General features: G+C 40.0%; 1 protein-coding gene across 5 annotated transcripts in view; it reads right to left on the bottom strand.

Moving 5' to 3' along the window:
• Positions 1-14,073: 14,073 nt before the first annotated feature.
• The window catches only part of USP9X (ubiquitin specific peptidase 9 X-linked), a 126,341-nt gene continuing 119,940 nt past the window's right edge, over positions 14,074-20,474 (bottom strand). For 4 of the 5 annotated variants that reach the window (XM_032621023.1, XM_032621026.1, XM_032621024.1 and 1 more), the window contains exons 43-45: positions 20,221-20,433; positions 19,761-19,856; positions 14,074-18,052 (exon numbers count right to left, since the gene is read on the bottom strand). In XM_032621023.1, the coding sequence (XP_032476914.1) occupies positions 17,915-18,052; positions 19,761-19,856; positions 20,221-20,433 (447 nt within the window). In that variant the 3' untranslated portion in view covers positions 14,074-17,914. Of the gene's footprint in view, positions 18,053-19,760; positions 19,857-20,172; positions 20,434-20,474 lie in introns of all 5 variants that reach the window. The other variant, XM_032621022.1, reaches the window with a different exon arrangement.

The raw sequence follows: 20,474 nt of genomic DNA, 5'->3' as shown, positions 1-20,474 counted from the left end.
AGATTTTGTGATGATGGCCATTCTGACTGGTGTGAGGTGATACCTCATTGTAGGTTTTTTTTTTTTTTTTTTTTTTTTTGTGGTACGCGGGCCTCTCACTGCTGTGGCCTCTCCCGTTGCGGAGCACAGGCTCCGGACACGCAGGCTCAGCGGCCATGGCTCACGAGCCTAGCCGTTCCGCGGCATGTGGGATCTTCCTGGACCGGGACATGATCCCGCGTCCCCTGCATCAGCAGGCGGACTCTCAACCACTGCGCCACCAGGGAAGCCCCTCATTGTAATTTTGATTTGCATTTCTCTAATAATTAGTGATGTTGAGCATCTTTTCATGTGTCTTTTGGCCATCTGTATGTCTTCTTTGGAGAAATGTCTATTTTGATCTTCTGCCCATTTTTTGATTGGGTTGTTTGTTTTTTTTGATATTGAGCTGCATGAGCTGTTTGTCTATTTTGGAGATTAATCTCTTGTCAGTTGCTTCATTTGCAAATGTTTCCTCCCATTCTGTGGGTTGTCTTTTCATTTTGTTTATGGTTTTCTTTGCTGTGCAAAAGCTTTTAAGTTTAATTGGGTCCCATTTTTTTACTTTCGTTTTTACTCTAGGAGGTGGATCCAAAAAGATATTGCTGCGATTTATGTCAAAGAGTGTTCTGCCTATGTTTGCTTCTAAGAGTTTTATAGTATCCTGGCCTTACATTTAGGTCTTTAATCCATTTTGAGTTTATTTTTGTGTATGGTGTTAGAGAATGTTCTAATTTCATTCTTTTACATGTAGCTGTCTAGTTTTCCTAGCACCACTTATTGAAGAGACTGTCTTTCCTCCATTGTCCATTCTTGCCTCCTTTGTCATAGATTAATTGACCATAGGTGCATGGATTTATTTCTGGGCTTTCTATCCTGTTCCATTGATCTATATTTCTGTTTTTGTTCCAGTACCATACTGTTTTGATTACTGTAGCTTTGTAGTATAGTCTGAAGTCAGGGAGCCTGATTCCTCCAGCTCCGTTTCTCTTTCTTAGGATTGCTTTGGCTATTTCAGGGTCTTTTGTGTTTCCATACAAATTAAAAAATTTTTTGTTCTAGTTCTGTGAAAAATGCCATTGGTAATTTGATAGGGATTGCATTGAATCTGTACATTGCCTTGGTATTCCCAGTTTGCTTTTTTTCAAACTGAAGTATAGATGATTTCCAGTTTGCTTAAAAAAACGTTATTGAGGAATAATTGACAAAAATAATTGTATTTAAAGTGTACAGCATGATTATTTGATATACATACACATTATAGAATGATTACCAAGATCAAGATAATTAACACATCCATCACCTCACATAGTTAACATAGTTAACTCTTTTTGGGTATGTGTGTGGTGAGAATACTTACAATCTACCCTCGCTGTCTTTCAAGTATCCAGTACTGTATTATTAGCTACAGTCAGCATGCTGTACATTACAGCCTCAGAACTTATTCTTCTTGTAGCTACAAATTTGTACCCTTTGGCCTACAGCACCCCTTACCCTCCTTCTGCCCATTTTTCTTTGTCAGGCATTCATAGGGTCTTTGGCTAATGAGAAATCATACTGCTCAAATTAGAACATCTTATAGCTTCTAGAAATATCTACATTAGTATATTAGTGTGAGCCACCTTTATTTTCCCCTGCAAGAGCCAATTTATGGGGAAAAATAATGCTTAGGGGCTGCCTGTATTTGCATTCCAAATGAAAATAACTTTGAGTCCTGTTAATATCGGCAGAATTGAAAACTGGTCACATAGAGGCAGCTTTCTAATTTTTTTATCCTAAAATTATTTGATAGGCTGAAGGTATAGATAAATAGAAGAACATAAAACCATTTATTCCAAGCAGTAGGCTTCATCTCTCCCCCTTTGATCAATCAGTTGGATTTGTTTTGATGCACTACAGGAAACCAGCTTATTAAGAATTCTGCTTTATGTTAATATATTGCAAACTGTACATTTCAGTCAGAACTCAGATGGTTTCTAAGGTGTAGCCATAAAGGCCAGTGCTCAAAACAGCTGCTGTCCCCAGGGAGTGAGGGCTTCCTAACAGGTCCTTAAGGGACCCCAGAGTGGATCTACTGGAATCATTCTTTTGGGGGGCTTTAAAAAAATATTACAAAAATAAGTGCTTATGTGTTATCAGGCAGATTTTTACATCCAGATCGCAACTTAAATTACTGTGTGGTTGACACTTCTATTAACTAAATCACTCGTGTCCTAGATGACTAAAGCTATGATACGAAGAATTTGATTCCTTTGATTCTTAGGTGCCTGAGTTTGCATCTGGAGTCAAACTGCCCAGGTTGGAACCCCTGAGAAAGCACTGTTAACTAACAGTGGTAACTGTTAGTTACCACGGTGTTCCGGCTACTAGTACAGAGGGACTTACAGAAAGGACCAGAGGAGGGTAAGGGGGTTAGCAAGATGTCAAATATGGGAACTTATTAATGATTCAGCAGAGGAGGAACAGACACAGGGTACAGAAAACTTGGAGAAACCATATGATCTAGGAGATGCTTCAGAATTCATTCCCTTATGTTTGTCGTTTCAGGCGAGAATATTCCAAGACTAAGTACAATTGTCTGCCAGGGCTTAATTCTTAAATGGGTTTTCATTGTTTAAAAATGACTTTAAAAAGTCTAAGTGGCGCTTTCTGTGGAATCTGCAGCATTGCAGAGCCCATTTATCAGAGGCCATGAAAGCTACAGAAGTTCTCCTTATCTTATTTTCTGCATTTCTAGTTTTATGCAATTTCATTAGATTTTTCTGCTTTGGTAGTGAATTTAGAAGGGAGAAGGAAAAAAAAATCACGTATTTAAAAATATAACCCTTATTACCATTTACTCGCCAATAATTAATAACTTTAATCCCTGCAGCGCAGTTTTTCTAACTGCAATATATTTAACACATTACATTGTGCAAATTTAAAGCTCAATTTTTCCTTTGTTTCCTTTGAAGATAGTGTAACCTGTTTCTGGACAAAAACATCTTCAATATTCTCTCCTCTGGGTATGTAGCATTAATCTTGTGGGGAGAGAATTGGTTAACAAATAGTATCCGGCACAGCCATGAAGACGCCAGTGATCTCTTCAAAGAAATAAAACCATGTATTTTTGTCCCCAGTTCTGCAGATGAAACATTTCATGGTTAAACGCTGACAGATTACGCAGTCAACAGTCATGACACAGGAGCCACAGCCATTAGTACCGTTCATAAACCATGGAGTACGTTTGAAATGCTACCTCCTGTTTATTTATTTGAGCAATAGTTTAATACAAAGAAGGCAATTTCTCATTTTTCTCTCTCCCTGCTGAGCAACCCCAGAAAAGTCACTTAAGCTCTTTGAGCTGAAATTTCTTCATGTGTATGATGAGAATATTCTGTCTACCTCATATGATTATGAGGATTAGGGCTGTCCTGCTCGCTGAGGTTGAAATATCCAATCTTTTCATGTTTTCCTATCCTGTAGAAGAGAGCAAATAAACATAATACTATCTTGTGATATCACTTAGCAAATCAACAGGGAAAAATCCCCACAGGATTTTATGCAAACATAGAACTGGATTTTATGTTTGTTATGCAGACATAGAGCAAAGCTAGCTGTCATTGGTCCTCCATGAAAATCGTCCCCCAAGCGTTACCAAGAATCGCTTGGTGAACTAGTTAGGCCAATGTTCCAGAAGATCCTTTCTGCTAATTTCAGCAACAAAGCCAAATTTAAACATAAAAGCATACCCTCAAAGTTGTGATACCCCCATGTTTTCTTTGCTTTTCTTCAAAAAGGAGGGGTGCCTAAGCAACACCAGAGCACACTGCATTTGTTGCTCGAAAGCAAATTACATGTTCTCAAAACACCTTGGCTAAATATAAATTAAGTTGTGTTTCTTTCTGAGATGGAAATTGCTTTTGGCTGCTTACCCAACCATGCCTTTTGCTAAACTCTGGGCTTTGTTTTTGCTTTTTATTGAAGCAGGTTTATAAACACCAGAGGCAAAATGCACCAACTTGAACAGATGGCTAAAGTGCTATTTCGTTCGTCATTATTTGTTCGGGGAATATTGCAAAGTCGGGCTGCTGGGATTGCAGCCTTACAGCTAGAGGAATTGTCTTGGGCAGAAACAAAGCCCCTAGTTGCAAAGCTTGGGCTCAGTACTTTCCTTTTCTAAAAAGGAACATTCAGCAAAGAAACCATCCTCTTCTTGCCCATGGTGAGAAAAATCAGATGACTAGAAATCTTGTTTCTATGAATGGGGGAAGGCAGTGTTGACAAAAATAATCAATAAACAATCTATAATAGGAATAGAAAAGAGTTTTATTTGAGCCAAACTGAGGACTATAGCCCGGGAGACAGCCTCTCAGATAACTCCAGAGGAGCATGGTTTTCAGCACAGTTTTATACCTTGTCAGAACAAAGAACATTAAACGGGTCAGGGATACATTCCTTCAAGGTTTTTAAAAAAAAAAAACAGATCAGCACATACACAGCAAGTCAGTATGGCGTCAGCACATGGGAAGGGAGTCTTATCAACGAAGGAGTACCAGCATGGGCATCCCAGGAAGGCTGGCCTTTAATCTTTATTTTTTTTTTATTTTTTTTTTTTTTGGTGGTACGCGGGCCTCTCACTGTGGTGGCCTCTCCCGTTGCGGAGCACAGGCTCCAGACGCACAGGCTCAGCGGCCATGGCTCATGGGCCCAGCCGCTCCGCGGCATGTGGGATCTTCCCGGACCGGGGCACGAACCCGTGTCCTCTGCATCAGCAGGCAGACTCTCAACCACTGCGCCACCAGGGAAGCCCCTAATCTTTATTTTTAACATGGACTTTCTTTACTTCTAGTCAATGTGCCCTTCTCTGTAATAATTAAAGCAGATGTACAATGTATGTTTCATAAGCCACAAACAGGCTGTTTTAGTTAGCATGAAATTCGAGTTAAATCGTGTATAAGCCAGAATGACTTCCCCGTACCTCAATATGTGAAACCTTCTTCCATCAGCAGTCATGTAATATCCCACGTCCATGGAGAAGAAAACCATTTCTAACCCAGAACCCTGTGACCACTTCTGGAGAAACACTGTCAATTCCTTTGGGCCTCTGACACCTTTGCCTAGAAAATACTACACTATGGTCGTTTTGCTCACACGATGCGTTGTCGATGTTCCTGAATTTACCAAATCTTTTTCTTTTATCGTGGGTTTCTTTAAGTAAGATCCTCGTGCTCCTTCTCTGGAGAAACCCGACTTCAGCTCTTGACTGTGAAATGCCCAGTGTCAGGTTGCTGTGGCTCCTGCACTGGCCACCTGGCAGCAGGGCTGGGCACCATCACAAACGGAGCCTGAAGGACGTGCCCTGAGTCACGACCATGGTGGCTTCTGAAGCAGGGGACGGGAATGGGGCTGAGGATCATGGGGAAACGGGGGCTTTATTGTAGTACCTGATTTCTTTTTATTTATTTATTTATTATTTTATATTTATTTTTGGTTGCGTTGGGTCTTCCTTGCTGCCGCGCGGGCTTTCTCTAGTTGCGGCGAGCAGGGGCTACTCTTCGTTGCGTTGCGCGGGCTTCTCATTGCGGTGGCTTCTCGTTGCGGAGCACGGGCTCTAGGCGCGCGGGCTTCAGTAGCTGTGGCTCGCGGGCTCTAGAGTGCAGGCTCAGTAGTTGTGGCGCACGGGCTTAGTTGCTCCGCGGCATGTGGGATCTTCCCGGACCAGGGCTTGAACCCATGTCTCTTGCACTGGCAGGTGGATTCTTAACCACTGCGCCACCAGGGAAGTCCAGTATCTGATTTCTTTTTTTTTTTTTTTTGCGGTACGCGGGCCTCTCACTGTTGTGGCCTCTCCCGTTGCGGAGCACAGGCTCCGGACGCGCAGGCTCAGCGGCCATGGCTCACGGGCCCAGCCGCTCCGCGGCATGTGGGATCTTCCCGGACCAGGGCACAAACCCGTGTCCCCTGCATCGGCAGGCGGACTCTCAACCACTGCGCCACCCAGGGAAGCCCTGGTATCTGATTTCTTCTAACGAAAATAATACTTGAAGCAAATATGCCAGTTTTGGGTAATGGGTACCTGGGTGTTTGTCTACTTCTCTATAAAGTTTGGCAAACCACCACCCCTCCTATTTTTAAGAATAGCAGTACACTATGGAAATGGTTTTCAAACCTGACTGCAGTTACATGTGTCAGATTCCTGGGCCTGCCACACCTATACTCAGTTTCCAAGAGTGGGACCCAGAAACTGGGTTTCTTCTTTTTTTTTTTTTTTTTTAGAAACTGGGTTTCTTAAAAAGCTCCCTAGATGTTCCTCATTCAGCCAGTCCAGTGTTAGCCCTCAGCTACCTTGCAAAAGTCATTCTGTGTATACTTATAAGTATTATAATACAATCCTATGGATAACCCCAAACTGTGTTAACTTACACTGCTGGGTTGTTGGATTTTTTTTTAGTCTTTTTTGTGAAAACTGGGTCAAAACTCATTTGATAACATATAGACTAGGATCCTTGTGCAGTTTTAGAGCTAAAGTTTTAAACTTTAATAGCTTAGATTACAACACAATCTGTAAATGGCCTTTCAATATAGCATCTTTTTCATGGTAGGATTGGATATTATCGAATTGTACACAAGATTTCTTTTGATTGTCCTCGTTTTTAGCCGTAAGTTTCTTTTCCAACGTTCACTCAATTTAAAATTTTTATTTTATTAATTTTATTTATTTATTTTTTGGCTGCGCAGCTTGTGGGATCTTAGCTCCCTGACCAGGAATCAAACCCAGGCCTGCAGTAGAAGCACAGTCCTAACCCCTGGACCACAAGGGAATTCCCCCATGTTCACTCAAAATGATTGTTTTGAAGGTAATGAGTTTAAGTCCACATATGCATACTTACATTTACATGTGCACAGTCACTCCTTGGCACTGATGCCCCAGTGGCACACGTGAAGTCCCTCACTTACTTCTTGCTTATTATTACTACAATTATTATTTTGCCATTACCCCCATCCTCCATGAGATGGTAAGCCAACAAAATAAGGAAGTGAAATTAAATAGTTCTCTTTGCTATTTGACAGCAGCTTGGTAGCAGGTACCTAAACCTAATAAATCAAAACCAGGGCAATTCTATGACCACCTATTGCTTTCTAGCAAGCATTTTTTTAAATTAACATCTTTATTGGAGTATAATTGCTTTATAATGGTGTGTTAGTTACTGCTTTATAACAAAGTGAATCAGCTAGACGTATACGTATACCCTCATATCTTCTCCCTTTAGCAAGCATATGTTATGGTTTGCTTCCATCATGACAGCTAAGACTAGGCTGTATTTTTCTCTTTCTTTTAAAATTTAAGATTGATTCTCTAACAGGTGAGAAGAACTTCCAGGTTGGAAGGGCCCTTCGGCCCCAGCTATCAGGACTGTGTTCGGGACGAGTGTGCCGGTGAGGCTGGCCCGCTTCAGGCTGGGCAGATTCTTCGCCCAACTCAGTAGGAATCATCAGGTACTCCTGGGACCCCTGTCACGTTCCAGTGTCCTACATCCATGTTCCTGGGATACCTGTCACATGTCCAACAATGTCATACGTACATTTCAGTAAATAGCAAAAATTGAGAAGATTCCTCTCTTCTCAATGTAAAATTCTCTTATCCTCTGACTTGTTTACAGATTTACTGATATGGAAAGGCTTATTTATTTATTTTTTATTTTTTATTTTTTGCGGTACGCGGTCCTCTCACTGTTGTGGCCTCTCCCGTTGCGGAGCACAGGCTCCAGACGCGCAGGCTTAGCGGCCATGGCTCACGGGCATAGCCACTCCGCGGCATGTGGGATCTTCCCGGACCGGGGCACAAACCCGTGTCCCCTGCATCGGCAGGCGGACTCTCAACCACTGCGCCACCAGGGAAGCCCCGGAAAGGCTTATTATAAGAGCAGAGCCGGAGATCTAGTGACCGGCTGTACTCATGTGAGGTGTCTCTGCTCTTTTTGGCTGGCTCCAGGCCTTTCTTAAGGGCCACTGCAGCCCTTGCTGGTTCCTTGATTTTATAACATTGGAAAAAGGAAAGCAAGTTCAAGTCTACGGGAGCACTGGAATAGCAAAGAGTTCAATCTTTTCTTTCTTTTTTGTACTTACTGCACCACGCGGCATGTGGGATCTTAGTTCCCCAATCAGGGATCAAACCTTGTACCCCCTGCAGTGGAAGCGTGGAGTTTTAACCACTGGACCACCAGGGAAATTCCTTAATCATTTTCACGGAAAATTAATACAAATACAAAGAAAAGTAGACAAAGTTGGACAAAATAATATTCCTTGAATGTGTTTATGTTCAAAATCTGAATAAGATATTAAAAAGTAAATACGAACAAGCAACTAAAAAGCCAACAATACAAACAATTTTGGGCCATATCGAACCTATCCAGGTAACCAAGCTCAACGTAAGATTTTATTTACAGAAATCCTAAACTTACACTTTTTCAATTTTAATTTGAAGCTGAAAGATTTGACTGGTTGCCTTTCTTAAAACATGGAGGTTGCATTGTCTGTAAAGAAAACTGGCTTTTCTTATAAAAGACACAAATACATCTGAAAACCCCCAGCAAGGACATGCTGACCCTAGCATTTTTCTGGACCGAACACAAATGACTTTACACAGGGTTAAAGACTATGCACTTAGTGACAGAGACCAGAGCTTTCCAGAGATGCAGTTGGGACTGAATCCCCCATATCAAGAGAGCAACTGAGACAATGCAATTTAAGGCATTATCGAAAGAGTTTGTGTTTGAGAGAGAAGTGTGCTTGACACGCAGAGCTTGTGCTCTGTTCGTTCTGATAACCGCCCTCACCTCCTTAATTGGCTACATTCATTTATTTCTTCGGGGCCCAAAACATGTTTGCTAAGTACTATTTCGGAATGACTGTTACAGTAAAATTAACTTCTGATGAAAACTCATTTTTTTAAACAAAATTTTATTTATTTATGGCTGTGTTGAGTCTTCATTTCTGTGTGTGGGCTTTCTCTAGTTGCGGCAAGCGGGGGCCACTCTTCATCGCGGTGCGCGGGCCTCTCACTGTCGTGGCCTCTCTTGTTGTGGAGCACAAGCTCCAGACGCGCAGGCTCATTACTTGTGGCTCACGGGCCTAGTTGCTCCGCGGCATGTGGGATCTTCCCAGACCAGGGCTCGAACCCGTGTCCGCAGAAGAGGCAGGCAGATTCTCAACCACTGCGCCACCAGGGAAGCCCATGATGGGAACTCATTTTAACAAAGACCAGAGTGAAATGCAAATGAGAAAAATCCCTGGTCTGAGGCTACCCATGTGGAGTTTGAATTCAGACCATTCCAGAAAGGGTTATAAGGAGGTACGTCTTTAATCAAAATTACCATGGTTGGGTTTAATATGAATAAACAAGCTTTTTATTTTTTAATGGAGGAAAAATTCATAGTTGAGATCCAACTTAAAAACCATATACAAAGACTGCTTTATTAGTTCTAGGCATTGCCATTTGACTGGGCAAGAACACAACTCACAGGCTACCTCTTCTGTTCGGTGTTGGACTGAAGTCACCCACTGGGGCCCATGACATCCATACTTTAGAGCTGCCGAGGACATGGCAGGGAGCGGTGCTGGGTCAGGATACATCCTGCTGTCACTTGGAAATATGAGTTGCCATTTTCTTTTCCCCAGGGACCTACGTTTTTTGAAGAGAACGTTAGCATCTTTTCTTCTCATTCCAAGAATTGGCTACAAGAAACCCCTCATCTGAGCTACCAGAAATGTGTGAGTATAGCTTTTCAAAGTGTACTTATTTTCAAATCAGAGCTAAGAAAAAGTAAAAGGCATATTTCAGTTCTCAAAGTTGTAACCCCACGTCAAATTCTTAACTAAAGCTGTTCCTCAATGGGAGCTCACACCAAATGCATGGCAAAGGTCTACCTACAGTTAATGTAGAGAATAATTTAAAGTACAGGAGAGCTCCCCTGGTGGCGCAGTGGTTGAGAGTCCGCCTGCCGAGGCAAGGGACACGGGTTCGTGCCCCCGTCCGGGAAGATCCCACACGCCGCGGAGCGGCTGGGCCCTTGAGCCATGGCCGCTGAGCCTGCGCGTCCGGAACCTGTGCTCCGCAACCGGAGAGGCCACAACAGCGAGAGGCCCGTGTACTGCAAAACTAAATTAAAATACAGGATATCGGAGAGGCCACAACAGTGAGAGGCCCGTGTACCACAAAAATAAAATAAAATACAGGATATTATTTTAGGCAGCTGTATTTCCTCTTTTAACCTAGACTCAAAATTTAACACTATTGTTTCAGATTTAATACATCTGTAAACAAATTCAGAACACACAAAAAAACCTTACTTTTTTTTCCTTATTCACCAGCCAAATTTAGAAGGTCACGTTTTAACAACTGCTTTTAAACCAACCTAACCTCGAACCTATTTAGGAGATTCAGGTATGACATTTATGTCTTCCTTTGGTTCTAGCTTTATATTTTCAGTTCATTCTTGACTTTAAAGAAAGCATTTATTTTTTTTTTTATTATTTTTTTTGAAGATGTTGGGGGTAGGAGTTTTTATTAATTAATTTATTTTTGCTGTGTTGGGTCTTCGTTTCTGTGTGAGGGCTTTCTCTAGTTGTGGCAAGCGGGGGCCAATCTTCATCGCGGTGCGCGGGCCTCTCACTACCGTGGCCTCTCTTGCTGCGGAGCACAGCCGCAGCACAGGCTCCAGACGCGCAGGCTCAGTAGTTGTGGCTCACGGGCCTAGTTGCTCTGCGGCATGTGGGATCCCCACAGACCAGGGCTCGAACCAGTGTCCCCTGCATTAGCAGGCAGATTCTCAACCACTGTGCCACCAGGGAAGCCCCTAAAGAAAGCATTTAAATGTAAACATTCTAGAGTTAAATCGGCTTCTCTCTTACTCTTCTTTTCGGCCTCAAACTGATTTTATAATGACTGTTGCCCGTCACACTTCGGCACAGGGGAACAGCGATTAAAAACTTAAATGTGAAAAAAAAAATGGTCATGAAGAACTTAGGGGCAAGACGGGAATAAAGACGCAGACCTACTAGAGAATGGACTTGAGGATATGGGGAGGGGGAAGGGTAAGCTGGGATGAAGTGAGAGAGTGGCATGGACATATATACACTACCAAATGTAAAATAGATAGCTAGTGGGAAGCAGCCGCATAGCACAGGGAGATCAGCTCGGTGCTTTGTGACCACCTAGAGGGGTGGGATAGGAAGGGTGGGAGGGAGAAGCAAGAGGGGAAGAGCTATGGGGGATATATGTATATGTATAACTGACTTGCTTTGTTATAAAGCAGAAACTGACACACCATTGTAAAGCAATTATACTCCAATAAAACTGTTAAAAAGCATAGTCTTTTTTTAAAGTTGTAAATTAAGGCTGATTCTGTAAACAATACTTAAGAAACACTAAGCCTTTATCATTAAATAATTTTAATAAAATAAAAACATTTCCTTTCAAACAAAACCAGAAAAAAAAAAAAAGACTTAAATGTGAACTGCATATTGATAAGTTATCACTGCTGAAAAGCACCTGAAAATATAACTGCTGCTCTTGGTTACCTGGCATCATGCTTTTCTAAAGACAAAAACACAATGAGAGGGTCATCCTGTAGCCATTTCTTGTTTATTACCATGAGTGTAAGGTTTTTCCAGCACTCACTACATTCTACTCTAGCCTGCACTCCTTCCAAAACAGTTTGTTGGATTCTTTTCCCTGTAAGAATGGAGTATCTGCTAACCTCAGTGTAAGAAGCCTATCATCTCAAGTGTCTAATGCTGTGTGGGTAAGTGCTAAACAAAAACTCAACATCCAGTTTATCTAAGCACCGATATTACTAGTGACAGTTAAGTAAACCAAGCTTCAGTAAATTAGAAAGGCAAATCTGTTCATATTTTACTGCAAATCTGAATTTTTGGTTTTTAATTAAAAATCCCAACCTTGGGGCAATACAGAAGGCTACCTACAACCTAAGAGCTTGGTATTTAAAACTGACTTAGTAACTTAAGCTTTTAAGTTAAGTCTCTTTAGTAAATTCACCGTCTTAGCCTTTGACCTAGTCAGACTTCCTAAGGAAGATATGGTTAACACAGCCTTATGGGAATCTGCATAAGGCCCATTTTGCTGAGAAAGGATTTATACTAAATGCTTAAGACATTCTCAAAGTAGATGGCTGAAAGAACTAACTACTAATACTACTGATTAGTATTTCCAGTAAGGGAAGGTACTCACCAACTTTTAGCAGATTTTAAACACACAAGCTTGAAAAAGCTGTTTCCCTGTTCACCCAACAGAACACAGTAATTTACATCCCCTTCAGGGACACATCTTAAACGTAGAGACCTTTGGAAAAAGGATTACGGAGGGCTCTTCCTCAACACACACTGAGCCCTAGGCATTGACCTATTGCCTTGGCATCCCGCAGACACTCTTCCTTGGTGACAGTTGTGGTGCACGCGGTTCTTAAGTCAGTCAGATGGGAAGGACATTCCGAACCTTCACGATAGGAATACTTCCTTCTCCCCGGTCCCACCTAAAGCACCAGATTTAAGACTCCAAAGTATCTTTACTTCTGAATTCCAAAGAAGGTGCACCCAGTGTTTTAATGGGTGGAGAAGAATTAAATGGGAACTCTAAGAATACATTTCGAATCCTCACGCAGGTGAATCCCTCCGCAGGACTCATGGAAAAACTTTCGTGTCCAAAGCATCCGTTTTGAATATTTTTACATCTATACAATTGAAGAGAAATAGAAAATGAATAACTTCTATCTTGCAGGGTGGCCCCCGCTGGGCTCACTCTGGGGCAGGAGGGTGGCGAAGGGAAGGCAGCGAGGCCGGGGCAGCTGGGGAATTCGCACCGGGGGGCGCCAGAAAGTCGGCCCGGTGTCTGAAGTCAGGTACGTGAAAAGGGAACTGGAAGCCCTGTGACACAGAAACGTCTCAGAGGTCTGCCCCTACTGGACAGTACCGACCACTCCTCAAAGGTTCAGTTCCATCAAGCCTTTTCTTCATAAAAGTGGCCAATTTACAAGTTTATCACTAATTACACATAAAAACAGGGTTTTAATATTTCGGCAGGTTAATGGAAAAATAAGCAACTCGAGAAAAGCCCACCACAATGAAAAACTATCTATCTCTAAATAAATGTTGATGGAGCCCAACAAGACGACCTTGTTTTCAGGTGACAACTAAAAGCATTTCCATTTTACTCTTGAGCTGTGTAATCTCAGTGGAATGTCTTTAAAACAATTAACTGATTTTTGTATGGGTCTGTAATTTGTTTTGTGGAGGAAAGTTTTAGTGTGGTTTAAGAACATTTCCCTTGAGACTTTACAACCTAAGAAAATTATTAAAACCTTTGATATAACCCCAACTTTAAACTTTGAGGTATAAAAAACTGTCAATTTTCTACCTACCTGTAAATTATCAGATTACAAGGAAGCAGTTCAAAATATTAGTGGCCATATTTTCATTGTTGTGTTCATGTGGCTAAAAATACTTAAAATTCAAACAGTTTAATCCAACTGGAGTTTTCCAACTGCAGAACACTAGTTTATTAATCTCCTGGTTCTTAAAAAAATAATAATAGAGTTTGAGGAAAATGAGATTATGTCTTTTTCTTTAGCAGTAATCCTTGCAGTAACCCAGCTGTAGGGAAGCACCGACAGGTTTCTATGGAAGTTATATTTCTTTGGAACGTGGCAACAAATAATTACTTTTCAGATACCCAAAAGCAGAGCAGATGGAATTTGCTAGAGAATTAAATGAATTTTCACGTCTATCACTCTCGTCAAATACGTGACCTGCTTTATTTCTGATTTAAATGAACTTTGAAACACCAAAGTGTTTGACAAATCTTGGTCTTAGAATGAACGGTTAAGCCAGCAATTAGATCACAATCCCATTTCTGAAAGGCTTAGATGTGAATATAGAAAATAAGGGCTGAATTCCTCTACTTGTAAACACTTCCCCTTTAAAGTTCCCTTTAAATCGATTACACCTCTACTTTCCGTTTAGAAATCTTATTTTAATAAATAAAAGGGGAAACCGAAATTTAATTTATAAAGTTTTATTTTTGTATATGTGCTAAATCTTAGGAACTGTGGACAATCTTCAGTCAGTCTGTTGGCTTGTAAAAGGCTGAGAAGTATGTGATCTGGGTGGTGAAATTTCCTCTTGGGAATCTGGATTTCAAAATGAAAAAAAATTTTCACTCATTTGCAAGTTTAAAACATGGTGCACCTTTCCCCCTTTTTTTCTTACACCTATAAATTCGGAGGAAAAGGGCTACATTTCTGCAAATGTAAAATAATCTAAAATAATCGTTGTAAATACAATCGGCAGCAAGTTCTTAATACATTTAGCACTTCTGTAGTGATTTACCACACCCAAAACCTTATTTTCAAACACTAAACACTCACATAGGCGCAGGACCAATTTTGGTTGAGCCCTGCTAGGAAACCAGTACTGAATGGTTTTTCTCAGTAACACAAGAACTGGGGGGAGGGGAGGGGTGTTTTACTTTCTCGGCGGTATGTAGTACCCAAACTAGAGACCAAAATTGGGCACTTATGAAAAGGCAATTAAAAAAAAAAATCCAGTTATAATTCTAAATAAGGCAGGATATATCCACCAAAGTAACCACAAAATTCAGCAAAGTAAGAGTTCACGGGAGAACATAAGCTGGAAAAATACTAAGAAAAAACGGAAAGGAACTATTTTGGAGTAGTCATCATCTGAGTATTCACAGACTTGCTTTCATTTACAAATGTAATTCAAATAAAAAAGGCTCCATCTTTTTAACCCACTACTAGGATTAAATACTTGAGTTGTTATCATTCACTAATAAAAGTTAATCATGAAAAAAATATAAAACATTTTAATTCTAAATTTGTACATATAACAGCTAAAAGAGACAAGGTTGGGAAATTATCATTGAGAGAAAAATGAACCAAGACAAAAACCCCAAATATGATTATGTTCTTATTTCTGCCTCTACAATGCTGAACATGAAAATTTGGTTGGTGGAGGGCTTAGAAACAGCAGCAATATGGTTCTTACCAAGTTGTGCACTGAAATACTTAGATCCAATAGGGCAAAGCCCTTGTTCACACAGATTAACAATGAAAATATCTTCAGTCTTTTTAACAGATTCTACTGTCTTCTATAAAGTAATCATGCCATTTAGAATTCCGGGGGTACTTCTTTGAAAGGAAGACTAGTGATTCCGCAACAAACATGTAAAGTAGGAAATATATATATGGCTCAAGAAATCAGCTGAGGGAGAATTAAATAATCTTTAGGCACTTTGAAGACTTGGAAGTTTAAAATGTGCCATTTATGTTCAGAAAAAGACCTCAAAATCCACCACTATGTTGCTCTTACAATAACATGCATCTTAAAATGTTCAGTTATACATTAATGCTTGCTTAAGAGTTAAATATAGAAAATAATTTGCACAAACAAACAAAAATAACACTCTCCATTCACCTCTCCTAGATCCTGGTCACAACACAGACCATTCTTCCTCAAATGGAGGGGGAAAGGATTCACAAGCCCTCACCTGGCACTAGGGGACTTGTAAATTCAAAGCAACGGAAAGTGGGATCTCCCTCCAAGGAGAAAAATTCACAGCCTTTTAAAATGTCAGGTTTTTCATGTCTAGGATGTCATTCATTTTAAAATTAAGTATATTACATACTTTTGTTAAGGACCAGGAAACACAAAAATCATCTCAGATGGTTAGATGGTATATTTAATGATAGCAACTTGTCCAAATAAATTTAGCCTATTCTGCTCATTGTTAAGGAGGCTTGGAATTGAGGAACTTCTAAATTAAAATTACCAACTGGAACTGCACACAGTGTGTATGACTCTGGCTCACACTTAACAAACTCAGATGTAATATACTTAAGGTAAAAACAGGATCTATCCGGTGTCAAAATTTCCTAATATTACAGAAAACCTAGAAGCACAGATTGACTACAGAGTACTGCAAATAAGATATCCAAAGCTTTATCTTAAATACCTGCCCCTTTTAATCACAAAATAACACAATTCTCAATTTTGTTTCTGCTTTGTTCAATTCCAACTATAGCCTTTTTGACAAAACATTTGCCTATTAACTGAATTGTAAAAAATACAACCAAGCTTGTGCTCATTAAATATACATGTATATAAAAAACATACAAAAAGTACAAGATTGATTATGTTAGGAAACTTTTACAGTGTCAACAATCCTGTTTTTCTCTAAGTCTTTTAGTAAAGGGCCAAAGGTCAAATCTTTCTGTGCACAAAAATTCAACGTGACTGAACTCCTGAATTCAGTGTCATGCCTAGGCATGCTATGCACAGAATTATTTTTAATATGCAGTCCTTAAAAAACAAACAAAAAAAAAGACAAAAAATTAACCAAAAAACCAAAACACACCACAGGACAAAAAGTTCTTCTTAAATCAAATTCTATTTGTGAATTCAGCAAAATAATTTCTATAAAATAAAACAGCAAAATATTTAAATAGAATAGGGTGGACTGTATCTGTTTGCAGGGGTATTTGGTTTTTAGACAGGTTCCAAAAAATTACACACATTCAAGTTACCAATTCTCTATTAACTGATGAGTTCCTTATCTTTAATTAAATGCTTATTCTGAAATTATACCTCAATTATATTAACTAACCAGTTTCCTTTTTAATTAGACCCTGCTTCAAATGTTAAAATTTTTGGAATAATGGAAAAGGAGCTAGGACAATTCTTGCTTTCAAGTAAAACTGTGACTGAGCAGAAGCTCAGCCAGACATCTTGGTGCAGTGGTACTCCAAATATTGTAGGATTCTGACTTCCACTTCACTGGGATCCAGCAGAAGGAAAGTTTTAAAAGGTTCTCCTAATAAGCTCTACCAAAGAAACAGAACAAGCACACCAAATACAGTCTTCTATTATGCTCCAAGCATCCTGGCATAGCAAATTTTTGCATATTTGTTTTAAATCTTTTAAAATTCCCATTACTGATACTTAAGTTTCCTTATCCCACCCAGAGGTTGAACTGTCAAACATTAGATGTAAGCAACATATGTGTAACTGAAAACCACCTGTTTATCACATTTCTCTCCTTGTTTTATATTTTATATTCTAGGTGTAAGACGGAAAAGCTCTGAGCAATACAGCTGTCGCACTGGGACAACTGCTGTCATTATGGTAATTTTTTCCTCATTGGCTACACTAACCTGGTGTGAAGCCATGCTACATGTTACAGCGTAACTATAGCTTCAAAGTGATTAACCTAACCTCAGAATAAAAAGGCAATGAAAAAGATCTAGAAACAATGTTACATCACCAAATTTTCCACATCAACCAAATAATTTAAAGGTTACCAGCCTTTCACTGCTCATAATAAAACTGACTCCAGTGGCAAAGAATTAACATGAAACTATTGGTGTGGTTGAAATGGATGGGCTCTGGTTTGTTGCTGTTGGTTTCTTTTTTGTTTTTGTAAAGGAGTTGATCCAACTGCCGTTAAGGCAGGCAACACTGGTTGCAGAGTGCAATGGGTATAACAAGGAAATAACTTTTGTAGGTTTTGTAGATCTGTGAGTCTCATCAAGAAAAAAGTTTCTTGCTTAAGAATTAACAGTCAAACATTAATATACTATATACACCTTTGCCATTTACACATTAGCATCAGGCCATTTATTACAAAACACTATACACTTTCCACTGCAGGCGGGTTATATATTGACAGCAAATTTCTGCAGGTAAGACAGTGAATAAACTTTCCACTCCATGTTGATTAGGAATAGTTTTTCTAGTTTTAAATATTAGCCAGACACAGAAAAAGGTTGGACTGTAAGGCCTGGGTGCACAGTCTTGATGGAACCAGTTAATCATGTGCATCTCACTGATCCTTCGTCTGAGGTGGGGATACTTCTTCACTGCCTTCATAATTTTCTTGTGCTCGCTGGCCAGTTCTCTGAGGGTTGTTCATGTGATGTGCTGCTGGGCCTGTATACGGCTGTCCATGCACATGGTTATTCTGGGAGGGGAGAAGAGATCTGCATGTTAAAACTTTTCATATATTAAACTTCAACTTTAAAGATCACAGGCTGAAGTTTGTAGAAATGTAAACATTTCTTTTATTCCTAGGACTTAGAAAGAGTAAATACACTTGGGCTAATGATGGAAAAGAAAAAAAAAAAAAGTGGTTTGAAAGAGAAAAGGTAGCCTAAATTCAAACCCCAAAGCCCCAAATAAAAGCAGTGTAGGTTTGTTTAATTCTTTGGCCAAAGTGATTTTAAGTGCCAAAAATTATTTAGATTCAAGTCTGACAAATAAGGGATAACACAGCCCATTATTGCTCGTGGTAAAAAATATTCATGAAAAGGGATCTGTGAGCTGGAACACCTCTATCCTCACTCTCCTGAGCACCTTGAAACTCCCATATGAGAAATCTGATTGAATGATCATATGAGGTCTGCATGAGCAACAACCCTGAACACAGGACGATGTTAATGAAAAGAAAACAACACTGAAAAGAATGGATTAACCAGGCATGATTAATATATGAGTTTTCTCACGGCCGAGGAAAGTAACTCTTCTCCTTGTGGATTTGGGTCCTTAATGTTTTAAAACCCTGAACTCATTTTTCTGTACGTTCCCACCAGTCAAGCCAAGAAGATCATAGGCTTTAACTTTCTGTAATTTCTATTACAAAAATTAACATGTTGAATATGCATTTTCCAGTCATATTCAACATTTCTAGTCAGCATGCTTCTATTTCCACCCTGAAATATAAGACAGAATGCTTAAATAATGGTTCTGAAAGCATGGTTCCTAGACCAGCAGCAGCAGCAGCAGCAGCAGCAGCAGCAGCAGTTGGGAACTCGTTAGAAATGTAGTGAATGAGAAACGCTGGGGTGGGGCCTAGCACTCTGCTGCAACAGCCCACCGGGGGATTCCCATGCTTATGCAAGTTTAAGGACCACTGCCTCAAAAGATCTGAATTAGTCACATCTGGGGTTTAGAAAGAGACGCTCTCATTTAGAACGTTTCTTCGTCTAAATTTATTTAGTTATTGATTTCACAGAAAAATTCATGGAAATCTGTCAAATCCCTGATTTTTTTCCAACAATTTTTACTGTCATTGAAGTCTTGGTTATGCTAAGTAATAAGCAAACACTTCTTCCTTCACTGTCATATCTTAGTGCCTTCAAAATCCACTCGCACACTTAGCCCAACAGGAAATGTCGTCTTAATCCATTATACTAAATATTGATTATCATTTTATATTGACGTGAATAATCATAGTTTTACAAACGTCATCTACTAGTACAAGTAAGGGCACATATCTGACCAGGAAAACACCACAGGGGCAAGCTCAAACATGCCACATTGTGACCCCATGCTAACCATTCCTCTTTTGATCGTGCCGCCAAAGCTAGTCTAGATAATCCCTCTATTACTTTACAGTCACAACAAAACACGTAGCCATCCTTTGGGCTTCCCTGGTGGCACAGTGGTTCGTGCCCTGGTCTGGGAAGATCCCACATACCGCGGAGCGGCTGGGCCCATGAGCCGTGGCCACTGAGCCTGCGCGTCCGGAGCCTGTGCTCCACGGCGGGAGAGGCCACAGCAGTGAGAGGCCCGCGTACCACAAGAAAAACAAAAAAAACACTTAGCCATCCTTTAAATAAAGCATAAAGATTGGTTCTAGGGAATAAAAACACGAACCAAGCCCAATATACCTGCTGATACTGAGATCCAGGTGAATGGGGGTATAATGGGGCATCTTCAGGTGGAGGCGACTCATGCTCATCTGGGGCATCTTGGTCATCTGGCTCCTGATTTTAAATATTTAAAGATAAAGAATTATGTAGCCAAATTCAAGTTTAGTTTTATTTTTTTTTCTATTTGAAATAAAATCTTTAAAATCTAAAAAACTGACCCACTAACAACTTTTCTTTTACTACAGATAAACAAAGTAACTGAAAGGAACCTGATTTGGGTTCTCTTAGAAATACTAGATTCAGGCAATTTCACAAATATTTCTCTAAAAGAAGGCTCCCTCATTAAGACCACATATAAACAAACTTCAACATAATTTTTTTTACCATTATCATTAATACATAAACACTGGCCTATAAAGTGAAGAATTACTTTGCTTTCTTCCATTTCTATCTGCTGCACACTGGCGGCTTTTTTTACCTCCTCTGGACAGAGTTCACAAGCTTTTGCAAGTGTCATCCTAGCACTATGTGATCTCTCCAAGAAATAACCATTTGATGTTTCATTGCTTTGCACTGGAGGAGACCAATTGTTGTAAGTGTATTGAGGATTGCCAGTGTATGGTCGTCTTTCAAGTTCATCTCCAAGCCATTCCACTGCCCAGGTCCACTTTCTTTTAAGATCTCCATTGCCCTTCAAAAGAAAATAAAACTATATATGTAAAAGGTTTTGGA

The sequence above is a fragment of the Phocoena sinus genome, chromosome X, assembly GCF_008692025.1.
Source record: "Phocoena sinus isolate mPhoSin1 chromosome X, mPhoSin1.pri, whole genome shotgun sequence".
NCBI classification, from domain to species: domain Eukaryota; kingdom Metazoa; phylum Chordata; class Mammalia; order Artiodactyla; family Phocoenidae; genus Phocoena; species Phocoena sinus.
Note: the sequence above shows the minus strand (reverse complement) of the source record. Positions and strands in the feature narration are given on the sequence as shown.